The sequence below is a fragment of the Anopheles merus genome, chromosome 2L (genome assembly GCF_017562075.2).
Source record: "Anopheles merus strain MAF chromosome 2L, AmerM5.1, whole genome shotgun sequence".
Classification (NCBI taxonomy): domain Eukaryota; kingdom Metazoa; phylum Arthropoda; class Insecta; order Diptera; family Culicidae; genus Anopheles; species Anopheles merus.
The window spans coordinates 35,944,834-35,971,427 of record NC_054083.1 but is presented as its reverse complement, the minus strand read 5'-3'; the positions used below and the strand labels follow the sequence as shown (position 1 = coordinate 35,971,427).

General features: G+C 44.9%; 1 protein-coding gene across 1 annotated transcript in view; it reads right to left on the bottom strand.

Moving 5' to 3' along the window:
* The window catches only part of LOC121593002 (fringe glycosyltransferase), a 123,899-nt gene extending 100,345 nt beyond the window's left edge, over positions 1–23,554 (bottom strand). Inside the window, exons 1-2 of the mRNA XM_041915016.1 lie at positions 22,667–23,554; positions 12,970–13,359 (exon numbers count right to left, since the gene is read on the bottom strand). Of these exons, the coding sequence (XP_041770950.1) occupies positions 12,970–13,359; positions 22,667–22,858 (582 nt within the window). The 5' untranslated portion in view covers positions 22,859–23,554. The remainder of the gene's footprint in view (positions 1–12,969; positions 13,360–22,666) is intronic.
* Positions 23,555–26,594: the final 3,040 nt, after the last annotated feature.

Sequence of the window (26,594 nt, the reverse complement as noted above, 5' to 3'; positions counted from 1 at the left end):
GGCGACCGAGTTTCTTGTTTTGGTGCCAGCGCTCCAATTCTTCTGCCAGAAGAAGATCACATGCTTGTTTCGTGTTTGAAGTCAAAGTTTGTTGGGAAGTCAAATAAAGGACACATTGACCTGTGCGATCTTAGAGGTGAAAACACTTATCAGGATGATTCATTTTATCTTTGTTGGTAGAGAATCAAACAAATCTCAAGTATCAAACCGTCGGATCATCGCCCGGTCGCATACTTGAACTCGATGACGCTGATATCTCTCCAGTCGGTTTGTACAAACATAATTATAATTTCGTATTCCGGATATCGTTCGACGCGTGTTTTGATTGCCGGCCCGGTTTGTTGAAGGTTCGCTTTTTTTGTGTGTGATGCATTCTGATATAATCCCAGGCGACGCGGAGGAGTGCTCCGTGGGATGACTTCCCACGATGTTGCCGACACTGGACAGCAGCGTGTGTAGTAGGGACACACACGACCACGCGGGTACAGGGTACTGGTGCCGATGGTCAAATATTTCATCTCCCGGGCCCAGGAAAAGTGCAGTATCATGCAGTCCACTTAACCCTAAACGGCGACGTCCACAACACGGCTTGGATGGTATGCTTAATCTTCCTATCCTTCGTTAGAACGTTGGGCGTACGTACACACTCACACACATCGTTGGAATCGTTGACGCTGAGGTCACTCAGCAACGATCCGACCACTTGGGGGTGTATGTGTGAGTGTGGATGGAGTCTGTCCGACGTTTGATCCTCTCAACTAGATTGAGCTCGATGCTCTTGAGAACGGAGCAGTGTCAGCGAAATAAAAAAGCAGCATTCTCATCCTATACTGCGCCTAGAAAAAAACGGAACGGACGATGCTCTTGGTGGCCACAAGGTAAAAGTCGCTGACTCAATTGCTCATCATCAACAGCCACTCCGGGATTAATCCGGGGCGGATGTGTGACGTGCCCGTGTAGAGCTCCGGGACTAGTTCCCGGGATATGGCGTACACTTCAATGGGGTTTTCGTAAGATTCCAAGGGAGAAAATAAAGCCAATGCCGCCTGGCAGAGAATACCGATAGAACAACACACAAGGGACGTTCTGTTATTGTTCGCGAGCCATACTCGGCAATGAGATGAAAAACTGCCGTAGATGTTATGCAAACAGTCGCGATGCTCCAGCGATTCCAGTAAAGCAAACAACACCAAAACTGGATCGCTTCTATCGCGGGCAGTTGAATAACTTTGTACCGAGTTTGTTTGCTTTCTTCTATCTTTTTGGTGTGTGTGACGACGAGAGGAATTGAATGGAAAAAATAAATAAATATTATTGCTTCAAAAAAGAGCTACAAAAATTCTACCGAACTGTGAAGGATTGGAATTCCAACTTCGTCATAATATTGAATTTTTCAAGTACATTGCAAAACTCCGTACTCCGTTCAGCTAAACGATCGCTAAACCGCAAGGAATGTCGATCGATTGACTTAAAAAAAAAACAAGCTTGTGAACAAAATGAACAGAAAGAACATTGGACAAAGAAAACTGTTTCAACTGTTTGCTGGAAGAGAGTGCAACTTCGCGCACGTGCCATGGAAGGGTGGACAACAACGCCAATTGCGGGCCTGGTGTAATAAATGTTGGCCATTTCAGCTTTTTACTTGTGTGTGTGAAAGAGTCGTACAATTTCGTGCTTCATACTGTGCTGCACTTGTAGAATGTAAGGCATTCTTCTATAGGAGGATTTTGCATAAAAGCAGGCATCATTTCCATACAAAAGGGTGACACAATTTGGAACAGGCAATAGTAGAACGAAAGAGACACGACATTGGTGTACTTCTTCCGCAAGCAAATGTTATTCTGCTCGGTTAAGTTGCTCCGGAGAAGTGTTTGTTTCTTTTTAGAAAGGAATAAGGGTTCATTGACAATGCTTTAAAAGCACTCGGAATTTGTAAAAAAAAGTTTTTATTCTATCAATTATTTTGGTGCAATTTCCAAAGAATTCAATATTTATGTGATGTCAAATATAACACCTTTATACAGTAAAATGAAAAACAAAGGAACACACAGCGCGTCCGCCGACAATCTCAGAAGAACTCTTGTGCTCTCGCACTTTCGCGACCAATAAACCGATAAACATCCCCTGCCTTCCCAACTTCCAGCCATCCTGTTCGCCCTGTTTCGCCTGTTGCCTTTTCGAGAAAGATATGCGTTTGATTGATTTGCGCCTGCCTCATTTACCATTCAACGTGTGACGCGAACGTGCGCACACCGGTCAAACATATTTCGATTCAAGCTCCAATATGAATGGAAACCGCGCGAAGTATGGCAAAGGCGGTAGGAATGGTAGGGGAGCAAACAAATCCTTCCTTCCTTATGGCCCGCTAGAGGGCCGAAATGCAAAAGAGGAAAAGATGAGCGGGAAGGCCGCTCGATTCGATTATGCACAACACAATCCAGACAGCGCGCAGAGCATCGCGAAAAGAATCAATTGTATTTTTGGGGGGATTTGGTTTTATGTGGTGTGTGTGGTTTTTTTTTGCTTCTCTCACTCCAGAACTTAAATTGAGTGATTTTAAAACACTAGCCTTGGGATTTGAGGGGTGCACGGTGCACGAACGGGAAGGGACGAAATTAATAATGTTAATCTTCTTTTGTAAATCGACTTGCATTTATCATCCAAAGTCAAATTCGATTCATTTCGGCTGTGTGTGTGTGTGGAGTTTTTGTTGCGAACAAAAAGAGACAACCGGGGAACGACCACCACGAAGAACATTTCGAATGCTTGAAATATGGTAAACGTAAGCCGAGTTGATGGAAGAAGTGTGGTCTCCAATTTATTGAAGGTGCATCATCGCAGCCGTTCGGTAAACCTGCTCAGCATCATCAGGCGGGAATGGAATGATTGAAAATTAATAAACCACTTTCCGGTTTCAACTTTTGTCTTCCTGCACCCTTCACAAGAACTCCCATTTGCTATTGTCTGCGGTGGTCTCCCTTCACCAGAACTTGAAATCAATATTTTGAAATTAATAATTGAATGCATCACAGTCATTGCAGATCGTGTATCGTGTAAAAAGCATACCGAATGTGCAAAATGAAATCCATTTTTTAGGTTTGTGTTCGGTTTTGTGCTACACCAAGAAAATAAAATTGATCTCCACCGTTCTATCGGAACGCCCAAACACAGAACATCAAAAAATTGCACCAAAACAACCTGTTTGGCACGGGCAACCTGCCGTACAGCAAAGTCTGTTCCGAGACTGAAGCAAACTTGCCGAAGCGTTGAAAGAAGGAACTTGCTCCACGCAGAGAGGAACATATAATAATTTGCAGAAAATCCCTCATTTTACGGCCGTGACGGAACGAACGGTTTTAGACGGTCTGGAAATTAATTAGAAACGGCCGAATGTGTGAGATGGTCCGGTGTGGCGTGCAATCGGACTGACATGGTTCACGCGCTTCGCCAGTAGCACGGAAAGTTTTGGTTCGGAAACGGGGGCATAAAACAGCGCTTTTTGGCAAACAACACACCAACCCATGCTAATGAAGTGAACATTTCCCAGCTAGCTGAGCAGATTAGGAGGTTTAGGCGAAATTAAAAATCTGCCAAAGGTCAGTTATGGTTGGCCATAACGTCGTTTGAGTCGTGTTTGAGTTCCGCTTGCCGCGGTATCTTCAATATCCTGGCTCCAAGGCGACATGTAACAAATTAACTAATGTATTTCATTCGAACCCTCTATTTCTTAAGCCTCTTTGGAATTAAAATAGAGCGGGGCGAGAGATTAAATAGTGGCGCGTAAATCTCCGATACTAATGAAGTATAATTACCCGTTGATCGGATCTCCAGAGACTGCTTTTTCGATTGTTGGCAGGATGAAACAGTCTCCCTAACGGTCTAGATGAAAAGTCTAAAACGAAGCCAATTATTTCCCTCCTGCCCGCAGAGAGTATCGTACCGCAAACTTACATACACTCCCAACCTTACGCACTGAGGCCAACCATTTAGGACAATGGGACGCTGGGATGTGTGGTGCGTTCAACTACGTGTCGGATGTGATTATTTTTGGTGATGATTCAATTTTTTCTACCGCCGCATAGAAATGCGGCGCGAAAGGGAAGCCTTAAATTGCTCAGCAAACTACTGCCGGTGCTCTGATCTGTCCAGATTTTGGATTGCCTTCGTCTTCACCCCTATTCATCATCAGACAGTACGCGATCGTGTACTTCAGATACACTCGGGCACGAGCATAGACCGGTGGGACGACGACTTGACAGACAGTTTCATTAGTTCATGTGCAGGCTTTGTACGGGACGGCAGTAATTTGGCTCATTATGAAACTCCACATCGACGCTTGGAGATGTATGAAGCAAAAACCTTCCAAAACCGATTCACACAGACACACACACACACACTGTAAGGTGGAGAGCGAAATGATGCAATCAAGCGATATGATCGCTTTATGAGCGAACGCTTCATGGTCCACCATTCGTCCCAGGAAACGGGCAATAATTTCCCTTTCGATCAAACACCATCGGGCGTGTCAGTAAATATTAATGAATGACAGAATAGAGGGAGATAGAGACGGAAAGTTGCAAATACGGTAATAAAGTTCGAATTGATCCTCTTCTCATGGGACGTTTCCGTTAGGACTGCGGTGATGTGAAATGGGGGGCTTTATTGGTATAATTTGAGTCGGTTGTGTCTTGCACTGCACTAAACAACACCCCTTGGACTCCCTACTGGGGGAACTCTGAGCCCGGCTGGTGTGAGCAGTAAATCTAAGCAGATGAACCTCCATTTATTGAACATTTCCTGCACGGTGATTAGAGGTGGCGTCCGAAGGAATTTATTGTCTTCTTAGCGTTGTAGTTTGATGCTTCAGCAATCGAGCTCTCATTAGTGCGAGCTGTTGGGAGCGTTTTGGATGGAATGGATGGGCTCTGGGCGAGGTCTGAACACGAATTTGCAACAGCCTGCAAGCGTGTTTTGCATGTCTCAGGGAAAATAAGCAAGTTTTAGAGGTTATGTATATCAGGTGGTGATAAACTAAACAATGCCTGTGACATGCCGTATCCTGTTGCATGATCTACAAACAGTATCCTGAAATTTGGTATCGACAACTACCAAGCTGTGAGCTGTGAGGCTGCTAAATCAAAGTGTTTTTGCATCACATCGGTTTTGTTTTTTTTCCTGAAACAGATCTTGCACGAATAGTCTAGCCCGGTTGGCTCTTACGCCCGGATGGCTTTACCTGAAAGTCTGGAGAGACATTCAACCATCAAGAGAGCTTGCAAGCGTTTCTATTCGGAAGGGAGTATGCCTGAAATAGGATAATGATAGTCTTTTCACGTCGTCCAACATGTCTATCATTGCCTTTCCTTTTCGTATCGTTCATCATGATTTCATTCAACGCACGTTATTTGGTCTAAACGCATCCGGTGTTGTTTTGTGGAAGGAACAGATTGCAGATGGAATCAGACTCTCGAGATCTATCTTGTGGCCCACGTTGGTCCGTATCCATACGCGGGAGTTTTCGCTTTTTCGGACACATTGATCATGATGACAGTTGCTTTTCCGGAGGACATTTTGCTTTGGAAAGTTCCAATCTAATCCAACAGACATACTGCCAGCAACTTCCATTTCAACTGCACCCAAACGAGCATATCGTTATCCATATCTCTGCACAATGAGAGTTGGTGAGATACCAAACTATCGCAAATCACTTCTACCGATGAAGACATCACAACTGGCTGGCGCTGATTGGCAGTGATCGAGCGGGTAACGGCACGATTGCGAACCTGCCATTTGACATACGATGGTTTAGCGCGCGCGCGCGATCGGCCATTCGCGGTCTATAACACAATCGATCGGATTGCCCCGTTATGGGATGACATTGCGGAAAACGCACCGATCTGCATACCTGCGCATTGGCCTAGGCCGAGAGAGTGCCTATCATGATCGTGTATTGAGACATCGATACATGATATTAATAGACCAATGATATCCTTTCCCCTGGCGACAGCACACCGCCAGTGCACATGCAGATGACGGTCAGCCTTTGCTGCTTTACGAGGCAGCTTTAGATATGATCTTAGGGGGCGATTAACATGCAGGCAAAATATAATAAAAAGTCGAGTGACATGGACTGGACGACTGAAGGGAAGAGACGACTCTCCTTTCCCTCGGTCACTATTGTCTCGGCCGAAGCGATGCAACAAGCAATGCTAGAGAACCGACCAACCACTACGGTGGTCACCCCAAAACGCTCGGTTGACCAGCGACATCGGATGACATCGGGGATCTCTCTTCGCGGCGGGGATAAGTTTGTCCAGTTCTCCCCGAGGCTGCGGTCCGCTTAATGTGTGTACATTTGCAATTTAATGAAGGCATAAAATGCATTTCATTCCTTCCGGAGATTGTCCCCGTACGTTTTGTGCGGCAACGTATGAAGGGAGAGAAAAATGGAACATGCTCTGGATGCACAGTTGAAGATGCACTTGGTCTTGTGGAACGGTGTCGTGAAGGGAGAGAGAGAGAGAGAGAGCAAAAAAGAGCATAACAAAACGGGGGAAAAAACACAAAACTGAAATGACCCGTATCTTTGTCCGTCTTCTGGTTTTGTTTTTATGTCTTTTCTCGTATGCTTTTTTCTCTTCTAGAATTGCTTCTCCTTGCTTCTTTCCTCCTCGGTCCACCTTCTACCATGCACCATGAATGTGTTATGCGCTGTGTTGTGTTTCTATGGTGGCAGTTTTTCTTACTTAGAAATATTCCTCCAGCAGCACCGGTCACCGCTCCCGCTACCATTCCTGTTGCACTGCTCTTGTGTTCTGCTTTGTTGTCTCTTTCCCTGTAGTTTCCCTCTTCCGTACCGCAACCTGCTTATAATATGGGCTAGATGTAGACGATGATGCGAGCCAAAGAAACGTATACATATGCACTGTGTGGCAGAACAAAAAAAAAAAGCAGACGAAAATAAAACATCGGCCCCAAAAATGGCACAAAGCATAAAATGGCACAGACACCACCGCACACGCACGTATGCAACATGTTGTGTTCGCCAGTTTTGTGATGAAGCAGCAAAACCTGAACTGCCAAAAGCGCCAGCATAATTGGGGATGCGAACGAGCAGAGGAGATAGCACTTTTTGCAGACGCATCCTAATTTTTGCCCAACACTCAGCGCTGGTGGTGGTGGTTGCAGTAGTTGTGGTGATCCCTTTGGCTATTTTCAGCATCTCTTCTGGCCAGCACAACCGAACGGCCTTGTGCGTGTGGAATGAGTTCTTAAGAGTGGTTTTGTGTGAGTTTGTGTTTTACATTACTTCTCACTCTAATATTCTTCCATCGCCATCGGGCACTGAACAGCCTGAACATAGAATTACATTTCCTGCCCCGAGTCGCCAGGATGAGCTAAATTGCTCGTTATGCATCGGCACGTAGAATGCATCAACTGAGTCCTCCAACAAAAAAAGTGGTTCATTTTTTCTATATGTGTGTGTATGTGCATCCCATGGGGAACGGTTTCGGTTCCGCCTCCGATTTATATGAGCATAAAAATTAAATCGGTCGGTATATGTTTCCAAGGAATCTTTCCAGCGTGGCCGCAAATATCCAGCTGGGCTTAGGAGAGAGCGACCCAAGGAATGTTATGCAAAAAAGCGAACGCTTTTTCAAGGCTGTTTATCTCATCATTTACGGTGTGCGAGTTTTGTGGTCATGGTCGATGTTCGGACGAAGTGTGCAGCGTATGCATATCGTGGAGTTGAAACAGGAACAAAAACTGCCGCAGTCTTAAATGAGTCTCATTCTCTGAATTACGAAAGGAATCGTTTTTTTTTATTACACTCTTAAAACGGTTGGATTCGTTTTTCTTCCTGATTTGTTGTGATAAATCATGATTTTTTTTTTCTATCGGGACAGTCAGCTGTTTGAAATCTGTTTTCATCGCGAGGGCAGAGTGTTCCCTTAAGCGTCTTTTAATCGCTACTTCCTTATCGGAAATCCAAAATCACTTCCTGCAGCTACAAAAATCACTGTTTGCTTTATGATGTGTGCTGTCCCCTCGCCACCACAAACTAAATAGCTTCATTAGCGTTACAGCACCTCTTCAGCCGTCCAAATAGTTCAAATAACTGTCATCACGCTCGCGTCCTAAGATGCCCCAGAGCGCGAGCCCTCGCTCCATGTTAGAGCGACCCCTAAAAATTACATCAAATTAAAATCAGTTTAGTCGGGTACCGTCACGCGCACCAAGCAACCAAGCAATCAATTACGCTGTCCTCTTGGCCTTATTCTTCCCATTCCCTCTGGGGGTGATCGCGTTGATTAACACATAGCGCGTACCATCGTAATTCGTGGGACCCGGCGGTAGCCACGCAGCGTTACAACTAAACAAATCATAAATCCATCGTGCGTAGAGGAATAGCCGAATGTTGGTGTTTAGGTATGTTGTACAGTCCTTCGGGGGTCTAGAGACATACCATGTCGTCGCGTTTTCGATAGGCACAGTTGCCCAATGTCCTGCGGGTTGTTGATGCCTCTGCCTGAACCCTGGAGGGGAATTAATATCCCAAAAGAGCGACCTCAATGTCTATTACTTGCCACATTAGCTCACCAAGCCTGAGAACGGGAGGGTTCACCCTTATCCCTGGACCCTTGCACGGGTTCATGTTTACATTCGGTAAAGCCTGGGATCTTGGTGGATGAGCACGTTCATTGACCTTAAGAAGTCAACAGTTGCATTACCCAAACGGCTTAAAAACCCCTTAAACAGCAGGTAGACGGTACTCTTTATCAAAAAAGTTTTGGAATCCCTCTGTATGTTGTTTTGAGACCTTTTTTTCGAACCTTTTGGACTGTATTCTACGATACGCCCCAGGCATTCCTGTCCATTCATGCTACTGATTTGATTCACAGCACAGCACCTGAATAAGCACCTGAAAGGGGTCAGCAAACCGCATCCAATAAATCATCTCTCCCTGCCCGATGAAATCGAGAACGCCAAAGACGAAGACCGATCATCATTATCGATTCGTCTAGGATGCAGCTGCAACGGATCGATTGATGCAACGGGGTTTGCGGTTGGAGCATTTTCGAAGGTCACGGATGCGCCGGTGTAAACCGACCAAAAGCCCGCTTGAGGTAATGAAGTCTCGCGCACCGCCTAGGGCGAAATGCAATTTATTCCCAAGGCGATGAAATTGAAACCAGCTGGAGATCGGAAATCGGTCGATTTTCTCGTACCGTCTCGCTTCTGGAACAATGTAACTAATTGATTCGCCCGGCGTACCCGCAGCGCAGCGGGTGATGAAACGCTTCACCCCGTAAGGGGTAGAGATCGGTCGAATAAGATCGATTCGATTGATGGTGTGGCAGCTTAAGGATAAGAAGTTGGTTGGAACTATCGCTACCACTGGGGCGGAAGACCTTGCCATTTCTACCTTTAATTTGTGAGCAGCCGGGTCGGCGGGAATCCAATATCCACCTTATTTACGCGATAATTTCGCGAAACGAACTCATCCAATCCCGTAAGAATGTTGCAAACTTGTTGATGTCCGTTTGTGGCAAACGTCATTTTAATGAGTTTCGTAGACCCCGGATCCCGCGTACAATGTGTCGGTTTCAGTCCCTGAGAGTGACCCTCAGTTGTCAAAACGCAATTGATCGATCATGCGGAAAGTGAGGATTAACGAGGTGTGTGTGTGCTAGCCGGTGGCTTTAGACGCAGGTGCTATGGAGATGTTGGAATTTACTGCTCCATTCGCAGCACCGTGTCACGCATGAGAAATGAAGGGAAGGGGGAAACAACATCAACAAAGTGACAGGAAGACTGGGATCAAACTGTGTGTGTGTTTGGAGCATTTTGATTTGATTAGACGTAGGCCAGGTTCGTCGCCAGCCATTTGAGATGATATTTCCGCTGCGAACTGGTTTCGTTTACACAAAGGCGAACGTTGCGTTCGTAATCGATCATAGTTTGTGCGCCACGGGCTGCCTCATAGCTTTGGGTGTGTTTGTTGATCGGAGAGCGCACAGGGGAGGGCAGCGCAACAACATATGTTTTGTTCAACTGATGTGCTTGCGAGGGCCGGTGCGTAAGAGAAACGTGCCAGGTTTCTAGATTCAATTAAAAACCCGTCAACACGTCGTGATGAAATGTAAAACATGCACCTTGATTGACCTGCGCAGATTGATGGGGTTGAAAGAAGTGGAAAGGAAAATTAGAACAAATTAGAGCTGACTTGAAAGGGGGAAAACGTTACTTTTTCAAAGCAACAAAAACTTCTCGAACAAAGTAGAGCATCCAAGAATGCAATTTAAACCAGTTAGTACGCTCAAATAACCGATATGATGGTGTCCCTCGCTAATGAAGATCTCACACAAACGGTCCGTCCGACGGAACGATTGACAGAAGCGACAACCTCCGCTATCGGTCGAGGGTGTGAAAATTGATCGATCGCAAGTGCTGCTTAAAGCAAACAAACAAATCAACTTATCCTCAGACAATGGGAGGAAAAACTTTTGTATCATTGTTGCAGCAGCACTGTGACGAAATGGGAAAACGGGAGCGAAGCTGCTGCTCTGTGTTGCTTTTTTATGTGTGTGCAACTTTGCAAAAGTAATAAGCAAAGATGCAAAGCAAAAACATCTTAATTGCAACCGAATGACGCGGCAGGATCTCGTTGCAACAACGTTGAAGAAACGGAATGGCTCGGGCGATATTCTGCACCAGTTTGTTTGCCATCAACGATTGTCATAGTGGCTGGAGGTTACGGGGCTTTTTTTTATTAGTTTTGCAATCAACTGGTTCGATTTTATTTAGCCATCAACACGAGTGGGCACAACATCGCATGATTGAGTTTGAAGGGAGGGTTTTTTGTATAAACAAACTGAACGGGTTTTTGTTGTTCTTGTTGAAAAATACATTGTCTGCTGGAACTTTGTATTATCTCTCCGTGGGGAAATGTTTTCAATTATAGCATGCTTAATTGACCACAAAACGAGAGAGTGATAAACCCGTCGCCAAATTTACCAACCGCGCTTTGTGCACTGTTTTTTCACTTCTAATTCCTTTCAAAAGATTCCTGCCTGCCTGTTGTATAATATCTGCAATGCTTATCGGTCGAACGCTTCACCGGCAGCTGCACGACAAGCAAATGTTTTCATAAATCCATGTCCTTTTTTGCTTATTTCCCTTTCGCAGCCCAACCCATTCATTATCCATTCTCGATCGCCTTGAAGATGCACGTGGCAGTAATTAAGTTGGTAGTTTTTAATTTTCTTATATCAATCCCTTTTTTTTCGGCTTGCGTTGCTTCGCTTCTAGGCTCAAGGGTTTTGTGCTTGTCGCTTTTAATTAATGCTTATACAACCGAACTAAGGGCATGCGATGATTCAAAAGGAACTGGACAGGGGGAAGGAAGGATTTAAAGAATCTTGGGATGGAGCAGACAGAAGCAGGTTGTTGTCGGGCGTTTCCTGAAACTAGCTTGCCTCAAAAATGGCCCATTTTGCACTGCAATTACCTTGCCTAATCCCATCGGTTTATGTTGTGGATTTTGTTTGGTACCATTTTCTCTGTTTTCTTGCCCCTTTTCAAAGCCACAGCTTTGTGGTTTAAAGTGAGCAAAGAAAGTATAAAGTGTCGGAAGCTAGAAAAGTAATGCCTTCGGAGAGCGTCGCTGCATCCCAAGGTTTGCCACTTCGGTCGCTTTGGAGTATAGAAATAAATCATTGAAAAAGATTTATCCAACTTATTGCCCCGTTTCTTCCCTCCGAGTGCCGAACTGAGCTTCTGGGTCAATTCAAATAGCTTAGCAAGATTTGTAACGTAAGCCGGCCTTTAATTAACAACCCTTGAGTAGGGGCAAGCAGGGAAAGAAAAGCCCAATGTGTCTCAAATTACGCCCGATTACACCTCCACCGTAAGTCGCTTTGTGTGTGTGTGTGTGTGTGTGTGTGTGCCTGCAGTGTTGCGCGCACACTTCAACGAACCGCAGGCATTGTTGGCTGCCGATGATGTTGTTTTATGCTTTGTTTTCTTATCACCCGAATAGGTTATCATTTTACACTTCAGAAATAATTACATACCCCTTAGGAGAGAGAGAGACTACGCCACTATTCAATGACGGTTCAAGACGCCCGCGGGACGGTTCAAGACGCCAGCCACAAAGAGCGGGCACCAAACCTTTTTTTCATATTGGACAAAGGAAAAAGTTTTCTTTTCACCCCGAGCAAGGCGGGAGAAATGGGAGAGACAGGCAGTAAAGTGTGTGTGTGTGTGCAAGGTTTCTTAATATCTTTATGCTGAATGCAAACTTATGCAGAGCCCTGCACTTTTTGGAGTATGTGTGTGTGCGTTTGTTGTGTGTGCCTGTATTTTCCTTCAAACCCTCAAAGCTTGCAAAGGAACGTGGCCTCACTGACTCTGCTTAAAGGCAAGGTCTCCGCCCCCTCCCTGAATGCGTGTGCGGTTTTATGAAGTTTACGCTTCGTCATGCAGAACAATTGCGCGTTCGTCGCATGCCGCAGCAGCGGCCGTGGTGAGTTTTCCCGAGGGTTGACTACTATTTTCCTTCACAAGAGCGAATAAATAATAAAGCAACCGCCCGCAAGAAGAACTTGCATGTAAACTTTACCCGCCGTAGCTATAAAATGAAGTTTAGACTTTGTGTTGTTTTTTTTTTTGCCAAGAAACTTAGTCATCTCTTCACCTTAAACTGTAGACTTAACTACGTCGCCTTCACGCAACCATTACAAGCGGGCGGAAGTTTGTTGCAGCGTGCAGAGGGGGAAATTAAATGCGCAAAAGCTGGCAAGTTGTTTCCCCTCTTGCTGGGGCTACTGCCGCTGGTGGTTGGTTGGTTGGTTTGTGGTCGGCACAAGAACAAAGAAATCTTTCTACCCCCCATCGAACGGTATTGGAATTACAATTAAGTGCGCACAGTTGACCACACTCGGTGTGCGGTTTCGGTGGACCTACCTGTTCCTTGGCCAGCTGGTACCACGTCTTGATGATCATCTCGAGCCGCGTGTCGTGGTAGCTTTTGGTCGTTTTCACGCTGATCAGCAGATCGTCCAGCTCGGTGGTGGGTGGCTTGGGCGTGCCGGTAACGGCCGGCGGTGGCGGTATCCGGTGGCCATCGAGTGTCCGACGGCGTGGGTCCTCCCCGGGCCCGGTCACTAACTTATTCGCGTCCGCACGCACCAGCTCATTCTCACTGTTGTCTGCCCGCCCGTACGGTGCAGAGTTGTCGCGCTTGCTTATGACTACACTCGCGTCGATCGCGGGATCCACCGGAACGCCAGGAGGAACCTCGTCACCAGCACCAGTACCACCACCGAGCATCATTGCACCGAATGATTGCAGATCCTGTGGAAGGAAACAGAAAAGAAAGAAAAGAGATTAGTTGAATGCTTTTATATTATTGGAAGATATTACCATAACGTCTCTGCAAGAGACGACTTGATACAAATTAAAAGTCGTTCAACTGTCACAGTTGAAGAAATTCCCGACTGTAATGTGTTTGTCACCGACAGGTGGGACATGCGCGCAAAGCTGCACGACATTCCCGCATGCTTGGATGTTTAGTCCAAGATCGTGATCATGACATTTGCGGTAGCAATGTCATGGACAGACCCGAGACCCAAGATAACTGGATCGCCTGGCGGTGCACCTAGCGCCAGCAGCGCCCTTTTGCTCTTCATCTAAACACTCTTACACAGCAGGTGCACTGGCTGGATTGACCTACGGGACTGGCTGGTTTGCCTCCCTTACCCGCCCTGCAGAAACATGACAAGAGACAGACCGGAAAACGAAGAACTCTCCCGGTGCAGCGGAAACCTGTCACGTTTTGCATGCAAAAGATCGTGTTAAGAGACCATTTTTTTCGAGGGCATTCGCAAAGATTGGAGCAATAGAAATGCTCGTATTGTCGTTATCGTTCCTCGTATGGCGTTGAACGGAGCGGGGCTACATGTTTGACGTCCCACCGTGTGTGTCAGGCAAAGAATGGGAGCACTATTTGACGATAGCGACTTATTTGCATACCGGAGCACAATACGATCATTTAGAAATTTGTGATATTCGGTTAGGAAGAAGGATATTGACTGATATTTGAATAAATTGAAGAATTCTTGGCTTTTAGGAGCTTTCTTTTTAAGAACGTTCATTTTTAGGAAAGTTATCAAAGAATGTTGTTTATGTTGAAATGAGAAACTTTCTGTGTATACTCTTTTCAAATATAAACAACATTATCAACATGGCGGTTGAGACCTTTCCTGTGCAACACAACCAATATCTAACCTCTATTCTTGGTAAAAGTCCGAAACGAAAGCCTCTCGTCCGTCTCACCGGAACTGGTGTATCCGCTCGCGGACGTGCCGACTACGAAGATGCCTCATTTCTCTTATCTTATCCGTGTGCCGATGGAGGTTTGCTTTTTACGCTGTGTCGGTCAATATTTACCATATGTCCAAATTTCTAGTCCAATGTGTTTTGCTTGCACCGTGTGCTCCTGCTAGACCGGCGCACTTGCGCAACTGAGAATTTGCGTGCAATGAATTTGAGCGAAGAAAAGAAGAAGAAGCAGAAACTGGAGATTCTAGGCAAGATCCACGGAAGCGTGTGGCGTTCTTTATAGACTTGACAGCCAGTACGGTCAGTTCCCACGGTAGCTCGTCATGGGTCAGCTAAGCTGGGCGCGTAACCATTTCCACATGTCGGCAGCGCAACATGAATAGTACAAATAAGACCCGCAGCTTTCCAACCCGAGCGGCCCGGTCTGTCTCTCTCAACTGCTTTGCACTGATTAAATTCGAATAAATTTCAATTGCTTTTCATGGACCACTTGAGCGGCGTCGGCCGCAGCGTGGCTGCATTTTAATAGCAGCGAAACTCTGGTAGCCATTCTGGAAGACAATGCAGACGCACATACACATGTGTGTGTATGTGTGTGCTTGAAAGCAGAGCACAGATTAGTTTCCCCCTACGGAACACACAAAAGGAAGGAAAGCCACAAAGTTATTAGCGTCCAATAGAGAGAAGGCAAAGGTAGCGCAAACGAAATGAGGTTCCTCGCTTGTGTGCGCAGTCGGTAGAAATCGTTTGTTTTACGATAACAGGAAAATAACAACCGGCTCTTAGGTGTGGCGGGGTAGGGCCGGGGTTTGGGAAAGGTGATTCTTTAGCATACCTTAAGACCTCCCAACCTAGCTCCACTTCATCTTGCTTGTGTATGTGTGTGTGTGCGTGTGGTAGTATTTATGTGTCTTCGTCATGGTTCGTTGGTTGATCTAATAGAAGTGCGTTCACGCGGTCTAGTCCGTTTGGGCCTTGTCTCAGGTACGTCTTGACGTTGTTGTGTTTTTTTGCTGTGTTGCCTCCCGTTCCAGCAGAAGAGCTTGGCACACACGCACACACACAGTCACGCGGGTGTCATAATGTGGGCTCATAAAAAACGGAAACAAATGAACTCGTTGATGTGCTCTAGCTCCAAAGGGGCGATGCTCGCATTTTGTCGGGTGTGTTGTTTTTTTCTTCATTGCTGTACCACTATGCGCAAGTGCAATAAAACTGTGATCTAGAACGAGTGTAGTGCATTGTTTTTGAAAAAGGGTCCATCCTACCGTCACCTACGCTGGAAACCGTCAGGTGCAATGACGTTCTTGTAATCGTAAACAAATGATCGTGGTAAGGGTCTGTTTGGACTGCTACCCAGGCAGATGCAACGTGTGTTACGGCAGATGATTCCGGAGTTGTTACAACTTCTCGGGAAGGTGTAGCTCACATTTTATGATCGCTTGTCGGCTACATGGACGAGCATAGCTCGTGGATGTTAAAGGCCATGTAGACGCAATTCTTGGAATATCAAAGAATGAGATATACCGTGTGCCGTTTGCGCTAACGGAACGAGCTGGAAGAAGTCTGACATGTTCAACAAGCTTTAATGTCTGCGCCACATTATCAGGCAATTTGTGAGATGGAAATCTTCAGCTCTGATCAGTTTGAAGGAACTTTGTTTGACTAAGCGTTTATTTGAGGAGCTAAGAGTATTCCAGGAACTAAAAATGCCTCGATATCATATCATTTTATATTTGTAATTAATATTTATTCGTGAAAGTCTCTTCTCACACAAGGACAGCTTCTACAGAAATCCTCTGAACACGAACAAGTTCTGCTCCATGCCGAACACCAAATCGTCCCGCTGGTTCAATAAACCCGGCCTTAGGTAGCTCTAAACCGGAGCAAAACATGTCTATCTGCGCAGCACTACTCTCGCGTGTACCGCACGATCGATTAGTCAGCGAAATCAATCGACTCTAATGCTCTCAGCTCGCGCTTCCCTCTAATCGGCCTGTGAAGGCTGTTGTGTGTGTGTCTTTCAGCGTCTCGTTAACTGGAATCCCTCTAACCGGCGATCGCTCACACATCCGGTCTCGGACGGTTCGGAGGTAAAAGCGCATATCGCTCACGCCCAACTCCCGCTTCTTGCTCTCTGCTGGCCGTCCGATTGACCCCTGTCTGTTACAAAACGTTCGGTTTCGTCTTCGTTTCGGACGTGTGCTTTGATCCGAGCAATGTGCGCGTGCGATCGTTCCCTCCCGGTGGGAAGCCAGGGGGCGAAACACCATCGGTGCAGGGGCCTTAAAAGCTTCCGCTAATTTTCCAATCAGAATCACGGAATGATCGCCAAGTGATCGTGTGCTGTTGGGTAGCGCCTTTTGGTAGCGAAAGAATACGCGCGTGAGTGTCTGAATGCTCTGGAGTTCTTCTCAACACAAGGAAAAGACAGAGGAAAAAGTATAGCTCCCCTGTTACTGTGGTTCTACTTTTGAACACTGTTGAGCGTGTGTGTGTATGAGTGTTTGTGCCGGTGTGAGCCGGTCTAACACTCGTTGTACATGCAGGCCAAATAAAACCGTCGGCAGGTTTAAGGCGGGTCAGCCCGAACACCGATTGATCGGCCATTTCGAGGGAGCAATTGGGGCATCTTTTGGAAGGTGTCTTGGAAATCGGTAGGCAAGAAGACACCAGCGCTACCTACTATGATCGGTTTCGCGGAATCGTAAGGACAGGTTGACTTCCTGCTTCTTAACCACCGATCAACGCCGATCCTCCTCCCAAATTTTGGAGTGGCTTGAGTTGCGGAATGGATGTACTTTAGCCTCCAGAAAGCTGGATCGCTGTTATTATTTCGTCGTTGTTTTAAATAATCATTTACTTTAAGCAAAACGCGTTCCCGAACGCAACCTGCACACGCTACACCTATCAAGTGCGGTTGCGTGGCGGTTGTTCTTTGACGGCAGAGCATTTTCTTGCCTCCCCTCGAGCTCTCGGTTTTTTTTTGTGGCAACTGGCTTATTAAATGCGCTATTAAAAAAGGAGCAGTCAAAACCCATTCCAACAAGCGAAGCCTTTCGTTTCATCGTTTTGCAATTGGCAAATGATGGTCAGTTTTTCGGTGCTTTGTTTTCCTCGGTTGTGCGCACAGAACGGTTTTTGGTTTTGTTCTGCGTTTTGACATATCCTCCTGATGGTGGCAAAACCGTCGGTGTGCATGCTGCTTCAAACTCCATTAGCTTAATTTATCATTGCGGGGTTTTTGTTCCTTTGCTTTCTTGCTTTGGGAATAAGAATGCATGCTCGATATGTGCTTTGTTTTGAGAATTTAGTTGTATTCACTTCTGGTAGTTTGAGTTTTGTTCCTTCTTTTACCATCGCACCATTGTCTATTCATAGCTACCAGCATGTCTGAATGAATTTCTTCCCTTTTTTTCGTAGCAACAAACGCAACCCGGCGAAGCTTGCGACATTTACTTGGAGCAGGTTTATGCTTTATGAGCCTCGTTCGTGTATTTTTTCCCCTTCCGTACAAAACCATCACAGAACTAGGCTGTCCAATTGTGGCCAGTAGATAAGTTCAATGTTTTGCGAATGAGTTTGGAAGCTTGCGTTTTAAAGCAGCAGTAGAATGGGAAAGAAGGAAAACGCCCCCGATCGTAGACGACAGAGAGGCACAGAGAGCTTACGCATTCATTATGCGTAACATTGGCCACTTCTGTTTAAAGTGTCGCTTGCTGTTTGTTATTTACGGTACATACACAACAAAATCTTCGAAAAAAAACCTCCCGAGCCTTCCCCTTCAATTTAAATCCACAAGAATGACATTTGAAAAGCAAACCGAAGACACCAAAGTTTGTTCTAATGTTTTCCATACACACTTCGGATCGAATTTGGGATCTTGGGGTGCTTTTGTTTTACTTTCAATTTGACGTGTTGCGCACAGGTACGCCGGCGGAGAGGCATTTTGTCGTTGGCGTGATTATAACGCTCTCACCCCCCCACACCATTTCCAACGCATCACCTCGGTGGCTCGCCGCTTGCCCGATGTAAACATCAATATTTGATCAAGGTGTACTACCCCCCGAACCTGCCTCGAGGGGTGCTGGGGATCGTATTTGTGTGCCCCCTTTGTTTTTGTTTAGCTTTCCATTTGAGAGCGCGTTTTTTTGTTTGTGCGATTTCATTCTGACCCGTCTGAAGTGTCATTGTGGGACAATTCGAAATGAGGGGAACGGTGTTTAACGTTTGGTGTGCCGTGCCGCGTTTGGGTCCGGTCATGAAGCAGTGGGTAGCGCAGTCAGGCGCAGGTTGATGACGCTCGTTGATGAAGTTGTGTGCATTGGCCAGCAGCCGGTGGCCAGAGCATGTGCCAGCGTTTGTTTGAAAATCTTAATCGAATAAGAATGTGGTTAACGAGAGTCTCTGTGGTTGCTCAATAAATTAACGCTTGAGTATTAACAGTTTTGGTAAGGTTTGTACTGCACACACACACACACACACCGCACAAAGTAAGTGAGTCATAATCGGGTGCAGCAATGTGTACAATGTTGCTTGAGTGCATTGTTATAATACCTCCTGCTGGCATATTTGATTCCAATGGAACAATCATCAGAAAATGCTTATTTTCAACGTGTTTTACGGCAAAGATGAAACAGGAAGGAAAAAAATGGGTAAAATTGACGGAAATTAAAGCAGTCCATGAAGGTAACCCAGGATATTACGCAGCGGGACACCTTCATTATCATTGCGGGTGTCCTAATTGAGCTGCATTTCTGCAAAGACGTCCATACAAGTGCCGAACGATCAATTCTATTCACTTCGGCAGAAGAAGTTTGATACAAAATTGCACGTTCAGATTCAGCAGTATGGGTTGAATTGTTCGAAGTTGAATCATTCCGACTGAAGTACCGTTCTGTGATGTTCAAAACCTGATTAATTCTCCCTATTGCTCTGAGACTAATTACATTTTATGTTCACTTTGAAAAGACTCACACTTAATTGCTGCTTAAAGCCTTGCAATGGTTTCGTACTTTTGTCACTCCGATTCATCATTGGCCAAATTTGAACCAGTTTCAGTTCAAACTACAACGGCTTAAAACATATTCCTTTCTACTTCTTGCACAAAAACAAAAAGAACACAGATATTATTCCTCCCAACGTACAAAACAAGTCAAAAATCGAAAGCGCATCTGCACAAAAAAAAAAAAAAAATACTGCAGACAAACACAGAAAGAAGGAAGGAAAACAACGTGCGGAACCAGTTTCGTGTCGGACCGTTCGGCTTCATTTTTCCGACGTTCCGTGGTTCAATTTCATGTTGGCTTTCTCCCGCCCGTTTTTGTCCCCTCCTCTTCTCACAGTGTTGCTTCCCATCGATGACGTTTAATGAGCTACTTGTTTGAAGGAGCACTTGCTGCTGGTGCTGCTGGTGCAGGAGTTATAGCTCCGAAATAAACCGGGCCATCCATCTTGAATGGTCGCTCGCAGCAGCATCTCTCGGTGCAGGACTTCGGTGCATCTCGTTACACCAGGGTAGGTGCATTTTTCCAGTTTCGTCTTTTTTTTTTCATGGGTGAATTCTGTACGCTCATGCGTGTGTGCCTTTGCGAGGAGGATGGTTTTTGCAACGTGAAAGATGCATTCAAGCATTGCTCCAAAAGATGACAGGTGGTTAGCAGGCGTGTTTTCCCACTGTTTGTCGAATAAACGTGGTCCCACTTGTAGGCGATACCATCTTTAGCAAAGGGGGAAAGGAGGTATATTTGACTTAATTTCGGCAACGGGTTTTGTAACATATGGCAACATTGCGTGTATAGTGAATTATTTCAATTTATTACATGATTCTATCGTAGTTTTCTTCGCCATTTTCTGGGTAATATTCTAACAGAATACTAGCAAGCATTATCAGACTTTTAAATAAATCAAACCCCTTTTCCGAAATAGGTCTGCTATTTCCCACCGATCCGATGATCAAACCTGATGATAGCTGACGTTGATGATGGGGTTACCACTGTATCGCGGTGAAATAATACCAACCAACAGCAGGTTCGCCACACTGCAGCGTTCAGGCAAGCACTCGTTTTATCACAACATAATCAACCGACGCGCGGCGGCCTTACCGCAGTGTGCAGCAGCACCGGTGCATAGGAAATAATAACACGTTCTCGTTCCGCGACCCAAAACCACCTCGTACGATCGATCGTAAAAAGGTGATCGATCCGGCTGCCGAACAACGGCACTGTCCCGGACGCTTGGTGCCTACGGTTCTACGTATGCACGAGCTCCCCAAAACAGTGAAGAGTAATAAATTGCACACCAGAAGGTTAGCTCTCCTATCGAAGCGATTGGGGCCTGAGATCATGCCCCCTTGGTGCTCTAGCAGCAGCTCGGCAAGAGAAGGAGAGACGTTGAAAACAAAAATCGGAACTGCGTGAAATATGCTGCCGTTCCAGTTCCAAGTCTCTTCTTGGGTCTCAAATCCCGCAATAAAAAAAAACGATCTGTTCGTTTGCTGTGTGTTTCGTGTGAGATGAAGGAGGGGGAGTAGTAGCTCCGGTTTTCGTTTGATCGTGCCTTCAGCGCTGCCCTAAACCTTTCAACGACGACGGCCCCCGAAGATCGACATTCGATGAAAGGAAGACGAAGCCGAGACTCTCGCCGTAAAACCCAGCCACTACGGGCAGATGGTCTTAGCTTGGTTGTTGTTGCGGTGGTGGCCAACAATCCAATCGTGTTTTATCTCTCTGTCTATCCTGGCGTTTTCAACCGATTTCTTTCGGCGTTGGGTAGTCACCGTCGACCTCTCTCACGTTCGCTCTTTTGCTGCGGCAGGTGTTTGATATCTTCGTTTCTGGTGCGACTCGCGACCTCGAGCAGAAGAGATCTCGGGAAGTCTGTGTTCCAAGCGAACGAGTGTTTGAGAGAAGGGGAATTTTGGGTTAAGAAAAGAATTAAAAAAGTAAACCGTTCCATGAAGGGATGATCTGTATAATCTGCTGTTACATTCATTGAAATCCAATCGCTGTATTCGATCGTTGCAAATGAAAGAGTGTGTGTGTGCAATTTCAGGCCGATAAATATGATTATGATTATCATTATTAATATCGTCTGGCTTTTCAGGGGTTGTTTGTATGTGTGTCTTTAGCGTGCGGAATGTTTTGTCCCATATTGGAATGATTTTTTTTCTACCGATGTATGCAAATAGTAATTAGCAAATTTGGGGATTGGAATTCTTGGAAGGTATTTTAACGTTTCTCACACAGTTTTGTGTCTTGCTTTGCATGTGAAACACTTCGTAAGATAGTATTTGTTGGGTATGTTTATGGCATCGTACTATTATTGCCTGGTTATTGCAAATCAATGCATGATTATGGGTATTGGAACAAGATTTAATAATAAGTATGGAAATTCGGGGCTATATGGTCAGCTTGGGCCAAAATGGTGGGCTGTAGCAAGTGTTTGTACTGTGGAGACTGAAGAAGTCTTCATTATGCAACATGTAAAATAACCAAATTCTCTAAAAAAATGTGCATAATTGATCTCTCTATAATTTATTAAAATTAATCAATATACTTTCTCCAATCTATGAACTATTTCCCAAAAAATATAGGACCTAACCATTTCTCACCGAACTTTACGTTTTAAAAAAAACCCCGATATGTTACGTCTAAGAAAATAGATAACTCCTCTTTCGTTGTACGCTTCCGAACACTTTCCCACCGAGTCACACAAAGATCACACATCCTCACCGAGCCCTCCATATCACTATCTAAAACCCAATCCCAGATATCCGTCCGGTCGGCGCATCGCGCATCTCGACATTAAGGCAAAACGGATTGATAAACCTTCGCCGTATCGGATCGAGCTCGGGCGGGAAAAAATTACCATTTTTTGGCTATTTCTCTCCCTCTTCACTCTGGCCGGCATATGCCTTCTAGTCATTTTTTTTTTGCGCAAAGATAAACACTACACCACCGTGTTGCTGCCGCGATGGCCACGGAGGGTTTGAGAAATTGATTTCTAACCACAGTGTGTTGGCGCGCTGGTTCCCACAGCTCGGCCGGTCAGGTGGCAGCTTTGTTCCTCCTCCTTAGAGTCTCACTTATCGCAGGTTTACTGGGTGTAGCCAGTTGACGGGGACCGGGGTTGTGTGAACCCGGACTTGAACCGATTGCGGATAATTAATGAGTGGCAGATATGTCAACGCGAGCACGCTTATCAGTACCCGAAATCCGCCCGCTGTTCCGATACACATTCCAGCTAGAGTTTTGGGAGCTTCCTGTGCTATTGGAATGTTGTGCCTATCCCAGTGCCCGGAGGGCTTTGCGATGCTCACCTGCAAATTGTCGGCTACGATGGCACGGTCCGGGTCGGGACCACCGTCACCACCGTCGTACCCGTAGACGTTCTGGTACAGGACCAGCGTCATGTAGATGAGAAATACGCCCGCCGCCATTGTTTGCAGTGCACGCTTGTACCGGTAGGTGGCCGTGTATAGGAGGGTCATCTTCTTCCGGATGCACCTCATAGAAGCCCGCTCTAGCTGCCCGTCCTCCACAGGGAGCACGTGCGCATGTTGGGGTCCAACCTTAGCGCTCAGCTTGCTCGCGTGTGGATCCAGGACGAAGGCTTTGGCCGCAGAGCTTACCGGAATCAGACACAAACAAACAACACTGGGCACGGCACTATATCTTTTGAATGTGAGCACTTAATTTTTATTTTTTTGTTGAAACAATTCACAATCTTCAAAAACACAATCTTCACTACGATATTGGATATCACTTAAACACCTTGGCAGGGACACTTAATGCACTGTTAGCATATTATCATAGATCATAGATCATAGATCATAGATTTATTCGAATCTTATATTATTTTCAGCACAGTATCAAGGAATGATCAACCAAATAACACTTTAGCACAGCACATGATACACTGGTTTATAGTTGTTTCACCGAATTCCAAAACACAAACTACTACTTATGGTTACCTCTAAAACACTCAAACACTTTTACTGTGTTTAGAACTCACACTTTATTCATATTTGAAACAAAATACCAATTTGACTTAAATATCCCTACACCTGTTCTGAAACGAAACTTCTCCCTTCTCGGGTTGCTGTATTTGTTGACGTCGTTCCGAAACGACGCAGCTGGTACGCTATAAAACCTCGGAACGGCTTCAGCACACACGCGTGCGACTCGGCGCGAAGTCAAAAAATCATCTGATCATTCAAATCCCGAGCAACAGCGTTCAAACCCCCTAAGCTGCGTGCGCACGAAGCAGAACCCTGCAGGTTCGCGCTTCCTTCGATGGGTACGTTGGGCACACAGGAGTGAGCAGCGCGACAGCACGCTGCAGGAACGAGATGATCATACCCGCGCGGTACGCAACCGATCATGGTCGGCAGGGGTTGATATTGAAACGTTTTGTACAATTGGGGAGTTTTCGGTTTTGATATGAATTGTTTGTTTTTAGAAGCATAATTTGTTTTTGAGTAGTTTGCATGTAGAGCAAAGTTTGATGTTTTTTTTTCGTATAATTCTTGTTTTGTGACAAATGCATGCATTTGTGCGGCTTCTATTTTTGAATTTTAGTGAAATTGGTAGTTGTTGGTGTGTTTATCTTTGAACTATCTAGTATTTTGTTTCGTGTATTATATGTTAAATGTTTTATTTCATTTCTAATGTTTGCGTTTGTTTTGTATTTTACAGATTACTTCTTGCAGTTCATGTAAGTAACACATACATTATTCATTTGATAATGTCTATAAAATTAATTACATTTAACATTCATTTAAATGATGGCGGGTATGCGACTGTTTTGTTGTTTCTTTTATAATGAACTTTTATATTTAGCTTACATGCAACTAAGGAATTTCCTTACTGTTTTGACTGTTAAAATACAACGATAATTTTAAAAAAATGTTTAAAAAAGGTAAAAAACATCAACTAAGCATAAACTGACAACCCCTGCTTTAGTGCGACTCGTTTGCGTTCGGGTTTTTCGTGCGCACATGTGGGACCCGACCGAGCAAAACTCCCTCGTGGATCATGCTCCAGAACCGGCTGCACGCTGTGTATGGGGAACTCCACTGTAGCCCTTGGGGATAGGGAGACACTACCACCACTATCGCAACCCTAAATTGCCATTGGTCTGACGTTGTGTTGGTGATCGTTTGAGCTGCTTGTTGCTACAGATCGCGTGCGCGCGCGCGCGAATCAATGATTATTTTATTCCACTTTATTCGTTGCTTCGTTGCTGCGGAGAGAGCGGGGTTTTTGCTGTTATGCTGCAGATTTATGCTGAGGGCTATTTTCTCTGGCTCGTATCGGTACGCTGTTTACATTCCGCGGTCGGTCTGTTTAGAGTATGCTAGCAACAGCGTGTTGGTGCGATGTGTTATTGCCGTACAGGTGGTCCCATAACTATAGAACCGGTTGATTTTTGTTGGTTCAATAATACTCTTTAAATATTCATTTAAAATTTCGTCCATTCATAGATAGTATTTATTGTATGCATTGAATTCTATTGTTTCAAGGAATAGTTTCTTCAAAATGATTCCTTTACAGTAGGGATATTTCTCGTTTATATTTTTTTAATTTTTATGAAATTTTAAATCTTTAAAACACATTGAATCAAGACACACTTAATGTTGTTAATAAGCTACGAAACATTTGAATTATTCTGTTTCAAGTAAAGGATGCGTTTCATAGCTTATTATAGATCTTTCAACTCATTTTCAAAGGATTTATAAATTTATAAATGTGTTAACAATTAATAATGTAAAAAAGTCTCAATAGTAAACCGCATGCGCTTAGCTTGGTTTGCCAATCCAGTACAACGTCTGCATTAGAGAACCATTATTGAAAGGCGTGCGTTGAATCGGAACTGGAAACCACAACTGGCCGCCCTCTTAATCCAACCAACGGTGCAGCACGTGCTCTCTGAACCCCCGGTATGGTGAACCCGATAGGCCTCGTGTCCGATTTGACTGGCACGAATAATTGGAAAACAACTGGGCAGAGAAACCGATCTTTTTGCCTTTGCTACCCCTCCGGCTTTCTTTTCGTGTTTTGCTTCCACTGTCGGCGCTTAAACCGCAAAGGTTGCAAATCGTTTGGCATGGTAAGGGCAGTAGGGAGGAAAAGAAGGGACTTAAACAGGTGACCAATCCACCAATACATCGATGCGAATCGATAACGCTCGGTATCAAACGAGCCAGAGCCCAGTCTTCGCCTAGAGCGGAGCAGGATTCTTTCATTGGAGTTGACGTGTGCCCGCAATCAATTGGGTTGCAATTGCTCGACCGAGGGTTACCATAACCGCTCGCCGTTGATTTCCAGATTAGCTCGGTGGCTAAAAGTTTAATAAAACGTAGCGAAAATGAATAATGTGAAAACAAATTTCAATGTCTCAGCAAATTATGTGGACGGCCCAAGGTACAGTCGTCAAATTAAACAAGGACCGTCATGGCCTTGTCATGGATCGCCATTTTCAAGACTGACTTGATCATTCTTCTATCATATGTATTCATTAGTATGTCTTTAATGATTGCTGTGCCATACAAGAATGTTTGTTGACCACGCACAATACTACCATAAGCCATTCAATATTTAATTTGATACGCCTGATCCAAATTCCTCAATTTTCAGTTTCATGTACAAAAGTTTACATTGCAAAAAGTGAAGAAACATAAACCAACCGATTTTCGATGTGGCTTTGATATAAAATGCTTCCCCTTTTCAATTTGCAATCGTTTTGCTCAAAGAATCGCGATTTGCCATAAGCTGAACGAAATGCGCCTTTCGTTATGCAATGCTAAACTGAAACTGACTGCAATACTGCAGTAACATCCATTGGTTTACGCCTTGAGGTATGCAATTTGTAATGCAAACAGCACTGGGGGTTAAATTCCACGCGATTTTAAAAATAGTTGATTGTTTTCGTTAAAAACATCAATATTTCATGTAAAATACGTCCAAAGTCGTCAGATACGACCAAGCAAATCTATGTAATTTGAACGTTCTGTTGCAAATACCATTAAACTAATACAAAACGGTAATTATGGAACTTTTCGTCATATTTTCACCAAGATTGGTTTTTAAATATAAACAGTAGCCGGCATCGCGAATAAATGAACTCTTTTTAACAGTCGTTTAAAGTTCATTTTGGTTTAACCGAGTTCATTTGTTGTTCATTCCTGTTAAAATAAACGATCGTCAAAACAGTTAACGACTGCTCGAAATGGCATATAGGCAAAC